This window comes from Toxotes jaculatrix, chromosome 8 (genome assembly GCF_017976425.1).
Source record: "Toxotes jaculatrix isolate fToxJac2 chromosome 8, fToxJac2.pri, whole genome shotgun sequence".
NCBI lineage: Eukaryota > Metazoa > Chordata > Actinopteri > Toxotidae > Toxotes > Toxotes jaculatrix.
The window spans coordinates 18,359,724-18,368,782 of NC_054401.1; the positions used below are offsets into that span (position 1 = coordinate 18,359,724).

Sequence of the window (9,059 nt, forward strand, 5' to 3'; positions counted from 1 at the left end):
GTTTTTTTTTATTATTCATACAGATGAGACATTTGCTCTAGAGTTTTATTGGTCATTTAGACACCTACATTCTGAACAGACATCATATTTTGAAGAGAAAAAGATCACAGAGCAACCGGCTGGTTTTATGGGAGTGCTGAACCCGACAGATTCTGTCCTTTAATGGAGTTAGTTTGGTTTCTGGAATCTGGTTTGCTGCTATAATCTTGAAGCTTCATTTAAACGGATGCTCTCGACGGTGATCATTAGTTCAACGAGACTTAAAGCTTTGGTAAATGCAGCACAGATCACAGGATGGCTGAACTACTTTGATGTGACAATATTACTGTCCATTATTTGTTGAGTGGCTGTTTAGTTATTTTCTGTTTGCCTTAAATCTCAGTTTCTACTTACACAACACTGAAAACAACACAAAAAACAAATGTTAAGTACACTGAATTTTGATATCTAGGCGGGAAAACATTCTACTGCACCATAAAATCCAAATGTCAAAAAATGTTGCACACAGTGTGTTGCATCTTACATCTTGGACTTGGATCGTAGACATTGTCATGCTTAAATATGATAGCATGTGTGGTGAGCTTCAAGTGGGCTGTCAATCTTAACTCAGTAAAATACCGCTTGTACTTTTCTGTACAGTTTGATATTTAACGGTAAGTTGGAGTCTTGTGTTTCAGTGTTGTGTTTGGTTTGTCTGTCATGGGGGTTTGGTGTCAGCGGCAGAGGCCGATGAGCTGCAGCAGGAGCAGGAACAAGGAGACAATGTCCAAATAGAGGTTGAGAGCAGCAAACACATATTCCTCAGGAGACACTTCATACTTCCTGTGTTTCCCACCCAGGATAAGCTGGGTATCAAACACCAAGTACTGCAGAGAAACACAGAAAGATGAGACACTTCAACACTACCAACAATGACGTCTGAAGGCAGCATGTTTGCGGGATGAAAGAGACACAGCACCGTTTATAGGAACCGGTATGAAAGAAAACACAGGCACTATTTTTTTATCATTGAAAGCGGGGACTGTGCAGATAAACAGACCATATAAATAATCAGAGAAGTCGGAGTTGTGCAGCTGAAAATAAGTTGTGACTTGCTGCTGTCAGCCCGTTCGGCTCTGTGTGCAGTCGCAGTTTGTTCCACCAGCTGACGGGATGGGTCACAACATTTGCTGTTAATGCCAAAGGCACGCAGAGAGGTGGCTGTGAGAATGAAGCCCACTGCTGTTATGCAGTGCATAATTGAAATTAAAGGGCACGAGGACATCAGAGTCTCTCTCTTTACACTAACTACTGTGACGAACTCTGGTGGCAGCCTGCTTGGCCCGGGGATCAAATCTTCCATCACATACACTCACTTGACATTAAGCGTTCTTTGGTGATGGTTTCTTTCATTTTAAAAGGTCACTTTCAGTCTGTTCTCATTTCAGCCAGTGTTTCAGAAGACCATATTCTGTCAAAGTTTGAGTGTACTTACTAAGGAAAAGAGCAGGGTTCCCAGGCAGGCGTATAGGATGTAAAGATACTGTTGAAAGAATCAGACATGAAATCAGCAGAGGTGTTCAGCAACACAAATGACTTTATACTGATCTGTGATTATTTCTACCACAAATGAGTATGATATATATATAGTTTAAAAAGACTCTTAAAAAGACATTTAAAATGAAATGTTTGTGATTGTCTAACTGGTGCTTGCTGCAGATACAGCAAGTCTCATCCATTAACTCCGCAGCTGAAAAAGTGAGCGTACTTCTATCCTTTTTTTCCTCTCTAGTTTTTCTGTACAGTAAATAGTTGTAAACAGTAAATAAACAGTGTTAAAGGCTGATAGAGGGTGGACACAATCTCCTTGAAGACAGCAGTGTTTGTTTTCTGTTCCAGTCCATTGGTCAGATTCAGAAAAATGGCAGTTTAAAATCAATGGTATGCTTATCTCTGTAAATTCCCTGCTTTAGGCTAAAACAGCCATCACTGTAAACACTAGCGTACATGTAAATGAATCAGTCTGAGATAAGTGCGACCGCTGAAAGGTTCGAGAGTGCACGCTGTCCTCTTTATAGTCTGCTCAGCACATAGGTCAGCGACAGTACATACTGGGAATAAAATCTATGAGGCTGTACATACTGTCTGCCTCTATCTGCACGCCGCTGCAATGCATTTCAAACCTGTTCTCACTCCAAACACAGGTGTAAACACAATGGCTCCTTGATTTACCTGAGATCGCAGGATTGCACAGAGCAATGCAAACGAAAAGAGGGTCCAGGCAAACACCCACAGGCTCCCATTTGCTGCAGTGAAGTCCCACTGGTGCCAGAAAAGGGGGGAGAAGAGACAGACACTGAATGTGACGAGCCTCTCAAACAGAAAACTGTAGACAGAACATCTCTCGTTTAAACTCATCATTGCCACAAAAGCCAGGACACTCAAGGTCATCTGCATTGCAGCTGTACTGCGAGACACCGCAGATTACACAATGATGAAGACATATTGCAGTTCAACACACAACAAAATCCTAATGATTCTGGATACATTGATCCTGGATAATTAATGAACAAGATGCAACGCAGGCAAAGAGGAGGGGTGTGGAGGGGGTCTTTTGGCATGCGTGCTCCTCACAGACCGACAGGAAAAAAAGATGGCAGTTACTACAACACTAATACTGATCACCTGAGGAGCTGTGGCTAAACATGCAGGGAAGTCTGTGTGGCATTTATATGACAGCAACAGAGACAAAAAATAGCCCGCTGCTCTAAGTGAACTACATAACAAGAGATGCTGGAAACTGCGAGATGAATGTGAAGCTATAAAAAATAACTATATCTTTTATGGGCTGAGGGTCTATTAATATCACAGTATTATTTTTGATATGCAGGCTATTTAAACCTGATGTATTTGCCTTCCTACTGCGGATTAATAATGAGAAAGAGCATTTCAAAGCTGATATATTCTCAGTAAAATCATTAGACACCTGCTTGCTCGTTTTATCAAATCTAAGCAGAAATAATTAAATGTGTGCAGATGCAAAAACTGGCACAATGTGTGAAATGCCAAACTGCATTCGGAAGCAATTAAGAGGGACTTAAAATGCTATTTGAATTTGGCCACATCTGTTTCACTTGTCTAATTTTTTACCCCGCTGCTTGTACGCTAACTTTTGTTCTGAATATGAGCCATTTGTAGAAGGAGCAAACCAAGCTATTCTCAAAGGGTCTCCTCACTTGTGACTTTTACTAATAACACTTTTCCAACTAGTAATGGAACTTTTAAATGTAACTTACACAAGCTATTATATATAAACAGTGTCATCATCATCTTGCAAGGTTAATACTGTTAAAGTACACACATATACAATATAAAATAAAATGTGAAGTGTCTTTCTGGAGGAAAAAGTTCTTTATTTTATCAGAGTCATTCACGTTCAATTACTGTGTTATTGCAAGTTTTAGATAAGAGTTCAGGAATACGTGCCACTGCACAAAATGCATCAGAAATTAGCTTTTAAATATTAAAATGTATCTCGCTGGAGGAGCATCATGTCTCCCAGTGTGTCCCTGAAAAGGCTTTTTTAAAGATTCATTCCAGAATGTGTTTGCTTTATTAGACAGCTCATGGTGATAAGAGACAGACAAAAAAAGGACGAGGGGGGATTCAGAAAATAACAAAAGGCTTCAGGCCATTTCTGAACGCAAGATTTATGGTAGGAGCCTCAGCCAGCATGAGGACAGCCCAGGCAGGGGTTTAACTCTGTCCCACCACTGGACACAAGGAATTAACTTGATTGGCAAACACACTGATCTCAGCAGTAAACATAGTTTTGCCTGGACAGCAAACCCATCAGAGTTCTGAACTTTTGCTGGTGACTGCATGTAGAAAACACTGCCAACAGCTCAGCTTAACACTTTCTCGTTGACTGCACAGGAAACACAGCTCGGTATGTGGACATTTACCACCGACTGCATAGCAAAGTCGCCGCAGTTTATGAAATCTCACTTTTGACTCCACTGCAAACTGAGCTCAGAGTGTGTGACAGATCTTACCTTTGACTGCATAGCAAACAGACTCAAGGCAAAGGACACCAGCGCTGTTGCCCCCATTGCCCACAGAACCGCTTCGGCAGCAAAGTACCTGCAGACAGAAGTATCAAACAGACATGCGACGGGAAAGGCACCCCACTGCATCATGTCTAACCAGTCAGCAGGCAGAGTGGATACATGAACTGTGGGGTTCTGTTTTATCCTAAAAGGGAAATATTTCTTTCTTGCAAGACATGTGGTATTTTTCCATTTAATAGTCTGAATTATATGTCTCAGCTAAAGTGATGCCAGAGACCCCCAGCGGATGTGCGTTGCATAATGTATCGCCTATTTTCATTTCATATCAGTTACAGCTTCAGTTATGGCAATGTCCTATAAATATGATAATTTGAATGTATTATTGATAGTCAGGCCTCAGCTGATGCCTTTTCTGACAGAGTGACATGCTGCTAAAAAAGAAATATATCTCAGGTGGAAGAGGTAACTTGTGTTTACGCAAGCACTGGAACAGAAAAATTGGTTTTGAACCGTTTGTGATGCTTCTAATTTATCTTCAGCCGAAAATCTGCAAAATATGATTCCATATGCTTTTTAATTTGGTAAACCAGCAATGATAACTGTTTATCAGGTTTGATGGCTTCAACGTTGGCATCGAACGCATCCATCAGATATGGATCAAACAGGGTTGTTATTGTGGAAATGAGTCAGCGCCAGGTGGGGATTCATCCTTGGAATCAAACACTTACACTGCCACAGATCCAAGCATCAGGCCCTCTGCAATAGTCTGAGATAGGGAAAGGGAGAGAGTGAGGGAGAGGGCGACAAATGGAAAGTAAATACAAGAAAAAAAAAAAGAAACAAACTGCGAAATAGAGCAGGTGTGGTGGGGGTTTAATTTGATGCCTGGCTGGTACTGCCTCTACTCACAAACAGGCCCAGGGCAATGAAATTGAGGGGTACTTGACGACGGAGGTTGTCACAGCAGGACAGGACCACGATGAGCACCATCACCGCTGCCCTGTTTCACAGAGAATATAGAGTGTATCGTAAATAGCAAATAAACAGGCTATAAACAGGGGAAAAAAGCCCTGTCTTCAGTATGTGAATTCACCAAGTGCATTATTTATGCACAGCATAGCTGGCAGTTTCCTGGACTGGGATTCGGACCAGGGTGACAGTTTGTGATTTACTTCTGTAAATTTCCATGAGTGGTATTTTCATTCAGGTAACTCACCAGACAGGAGATCTGCTGACGGTCCAACTGGTTAAAACAAGAAAGTGACAATCTAAGTGAATGTTTTAGAAAGCTTACATCATGGAGTAGGAGAACCAGTAGTTGGCCCACACCCATCTCCTGAGAGTGTCCCTGTTATTTGAGAAGAAAGAGGAAGAGAGGGAGAGGGAAGTGTTTAATAGAGGCGCCATTTATTTGAGAGAGGCAGTAGAATGATTTTATTAAATATTAACAGAGGACAGAGCATTGCGCACATGGGAGCTGAATACAATATATGAAAAGAAATGACTGTGGCAGCGTTCTACCACATCCATTATACAAAACATATAAAGCTTTCACACTGCTGCCAGAAAAAAAATATTATGTGGTAGAAATGCTCTTTTATTCTCTACCAACTTGTCTCAACTCACATATTTATGATGATTTGAGCAGTTCTCTGTTGCATGCTCAAAGTTTTTGCAGGAACAATTATGGTACTTGTGCTACTCTGTGATGTCGGCTGCTCTTACATGCTGCCAGACTACACTAAAGGTAGATAGATGGATAGGTGCCTGTCATGGATCTCCTCTCTTTTAGGAAGGAATTCCCTTGTGCGATGGAGCCTCACCAGTACAGAAAAGCGCAGATGATCCCCACAGTCACCAGCAGCTGAATCATCAAGGTCAAGTAGACTTTCCTTATGAAACCTGTTCAAAAAGAGAAGCACAGACGCTTATTGAGCCATGACAGACAGAGAGTTAAACAGACAGGAGACAGACAACAATGACAAAATTCTACCAGAGCGAAGCAGACAGGCATGTAAGGTTGTTTATGCTGCACCACGTTTCAAAATGGTTGTTTTTCATCCAACCTGCATTTCATCCTCTCATTTGAAATGATTTGTGTTGTGTAGGAGGTGAGGAGCTAAGGCAGGTTACAGCATAGATCAGGGAATATTTTTCAATTCCAAATCAATCTCGAGAAAACACTGCAAAACAAATTAGGGAGTAAATACTGTTTATCCTTTTTCAGCTCTGACCATGGAAACAAAAACATATTCATTTCTCTCGCTTTCTGTTTCTCCCTTCTTTTAGCCCTCACCTCTTCGTATGGCAGCATCGCTGAAGCCGCTATCCTCTAAGCCGTGAGAGTAGTCAGGTGGAGCTTGACCGTACTGCTGGTCTCCTCCAGCTGCAGCTGCACCCTCAGGATGGACCATGTTATCATATGTGCCAGGAGGGGAGACCACCGCAACATTCCCTTTCCCTACCTGGACCATGCAAACAAAGGACATGACAGGCAGTTCAAGCTACACAAAATAATGTTTTTGAACAAAAGTTAGAAAAAGAACCCCCATAAAATAATGTAAACAGTGGTCTTAATATTCTCTTTAAAGTTAATTAATAAAAAAAAAAAAATCAATCACCATCTGCATGTAATCAAATGAGCAAACAGTATTTGTGGACATTGTTATGATTAAGGTTTTATAATGATCCTGTGATCAAAGTCCCAGTGTATGATTTTGGCTGATGCTGTACATAATAGTTGAACATTTAATCTGCGAAACCAGATTTTATCTCACTACCTCGTTCCTCTTTCTTCTGAAATAAACATGTTCTAATACAGCCACTAACCTGATAGCTCACCCCCGTGTAAGTACTCTCTCTGTAGTCCTGAGGGTTGTACGGAGGGGGACGAGCTCCATAACCGCCATTACTGCTGCCATTAGTTTGGTCCATTCCACCAAAAGCCAGCAGATCTTTTCACTGACTGAGGCACAAAACTGCCAGCGAAGAAACAGACAGGTAAGTTAAGGTCTTGGCTGAGACACGAAAGCATCCTTTTGAACAGTGTCAGCGCTTTCATCGGTGATGTTAAATTGGCAAATGGGGTAACGTCAGTGTGGAACAAATAAATGGGTAATTACAAAATGATGCATCACACAAACACTGAGAGCCATCCATGACTAACATCCATAATTATGGCCTTAAGCCTCCATTTAATAGAGCTGTATGTATATTTAATGGCCAAATAGGTTGTGGTTAATTGATCTCAGAGGAAATTCAGTTGTCATCAAGGGAGACAGACAGACAGTAAACTCAGGGATTTATTTTGCATATATATTGAAGACATGCGAGTTTAAGGCGCCTTGTTTTGCATAAATCAGAAAAGAAATGAAGTTATAATAAGCTACACAAAGACCATCAAATGACATAAAACTACAGTAAAGCAACAATTACACAACTGTAGATAAAAAATCATTACTAAGCCCACAAGACATCAGCGCTGCACATACACATGACTGATAATAAGTAATTAATAATGACTATTGAAGTAGCAGCAATAAATCATCCTGCCACTAAAACCCCATTTTGACTTTTGTTTCCTATTTAAGCTTCCGCAGTTCAGACTGGACAGAAACGAGGTGAAAATATGTTTAAACGCATTTTCTAACATTTGAATGACATGAAGTGGACTTTGTTTCTGTTCGTTTACATGGCCCGAAAGACTTCAACATCACTTCTGACATATGATTAATGAGGCACTTTCAGAAGTAGCTCTCATGTTCAAGTCTTCAAAAAGTGATCAATTGCTGTTTGACGTTACAGATTTGTTCACATAAATCAATAAATTACAACTACAATCCATTATAACGTGTCTTACCTCTTCTGTGACGACCAGGAATCAGCTCTGTCGCTCTTCCTGTAGTGTTGGTTCCCCTTCAGGGCAAAGTCTACCTGCTATCAGTCGGTTCCCACAGAGACAGGACTTTAGCTCCAGGGAAAAGGATGTATCCCTCATTAGGCTCAATGGGATATTCAGATGAAGTTCTTAAAATGTCATTAAACCAACCAGGCTGCCACTTTGTCAGAGCAAACTGTGCCTTTACCGTTTTCTTTCACAACCCTGATCCACACACACCTTTTAGAACAAGTTCATACTGATGCTTTCAAACACTTCAACAAAGGTATGTTTTAAATTTTAATTTCCTGTTATGATTCATCATTACCCTGCCGTATGTGATCAGCCTGTAACATTTCATCTTGTACTGTACAAAAAGGCAAATGCAGTACAATGGCACCCTGTGAAATCCTGTGAGTCACGTGACCCTGCTGGCTCACCTTGGTTACACATTGACAGCAACCTGCCAACCTGGCCGTGGAAACCATCCAGTGACATAGACACAAATAAAAGATCAATCCAACCCACACAAAGGGATTATGGATATTGAGTCACATCAAGGAAGAATAGCTGAAGACATACTGTATGCTGAAAATACATGAACTAATATAGGTCAATATGGTCTTAGTGCCTCTCCATGGAGAATTGCCACTGAGAGGGATATAGTGAAGACTTCATCCATGAATGAGAAACCAGTACAGGATGAGGCTCAAGCTAGCTCAAGTAAAGAAGTGTAATTTCCACTTCTTAACCTTGATTAAATTTGATTACACTACACATTAACTGTTTTAATGTGATATTTAAAGTGATTATGCCTTGGATACATAACAATTAGATACTTACTCTAGATGGCATTCCAGCTTCTTTTCAAGTTAAGGGTAAACAACCAGAGAGTCCCGGTAGACCCGCTGCCTCATGTAGAAATACTCAGCAGCTCTGAGTTTTGATTTGACAGACGGTGAACTCTGCAGAAGACACATAAAAATTAAATGATTGCATCAGCATTTAAAGGTGAGGTTGAATGTTATATTGGTGCCAGAAAAAAAATAACTTCCAAATTCACTGGATCAGTGCACATCATAAAAAAAAGAGAATTTCTATTAGGTGAGAGTTTTTTTTTTAATCCAACCATT

The 9,059-nt window shown here is 40.7% G+C and overlaps 1 protein-coding gene across 3 annotated transcripts; it reads right to left on the reverse strand.

Moving 5' to 3' along the window:
• Positions 1 to 20: 20 nt before the first annotated feature.
• Positions 21 to 8,830, reverse strand: zgc:110410 (uncharacterized protein LOC553618 homolog). Of its 3 annotated transcripts, XM_041043447.1 has the most exons (12): positions 8,770 to 8,830; positions 7,909 to 7,985; positions 6,879 to 7,027; positions 6,346 to 6,514; positions 5,873 to 5,951; positions 5,344 to 5,397; positions 4,959 to 5,049; positions 4,778 to 4,815; positions 4,035 to 4,122; positions 2,212 to 2,301; positions 1,475 to 1,522; positions 23 to 866 (listed from the first exon to the last, which is right to left on the reverse strand). In XM_041043447.1, the coding sequence occupies exons 3-12, from the start codon at positions 6,981 to 6,983 to the stop codon at positions 714 to 716; spliced, it is 915 nt and encodes a 304-aa protein (XP_040899381.1). In that variant the 5' UTR covers positions 6,984 to 7,027; positions 7,909 to 7,985; positions 8,770 to 8,830; the 3' UTR covers positions 23 to 713. The 3 variants fall into 3 exon arrangements, with proteins under 3 accessions (XP_040899382.1, XP_040899381.1, XP_040899380.1); XM_041043448.1 differs by lacking the exon at positions 8,770 to 8,830 and having other exon boundaries at positions 21 to 866; positions 6,891 to 7,027; positions 7,909 to 8,045; XM_041043446.1 differs by lacking the exon at positions 8,770 to 8,830 and having other exon boundaries at positions 24 to 866; positions 7,909 to 8,045.
• Between the last annotated feature and the right edge of the window lie 229 nt (positions 8,831 to 9,059).

Excerpts from the sequence above, each read along its gene's own strand:
- zgc:110410 (XM_041043447.1), bottom strand. The coding sequence starts at position 6,983 with ATGGACCAAACTAATGGCAGCAGTAATGGCGGTTATGGAGCTCGTCCC. Across the intron at positions 4,123-4,777 it reads ATGCTTGGATCTGTGGCAGT|GTACTTTGCTGCCGAAGCGG; the intron begins GTAAGTGTTTGA and ends TTCTGTCTGCAG. Across the intron at positions 1,523-2,211 it reads GTGCAATCCTGCGATCTCAG|TATCTTTACATCCTATACGC; the intron begins GTAAATCAAGGA and ends TTCTTTCAACAG.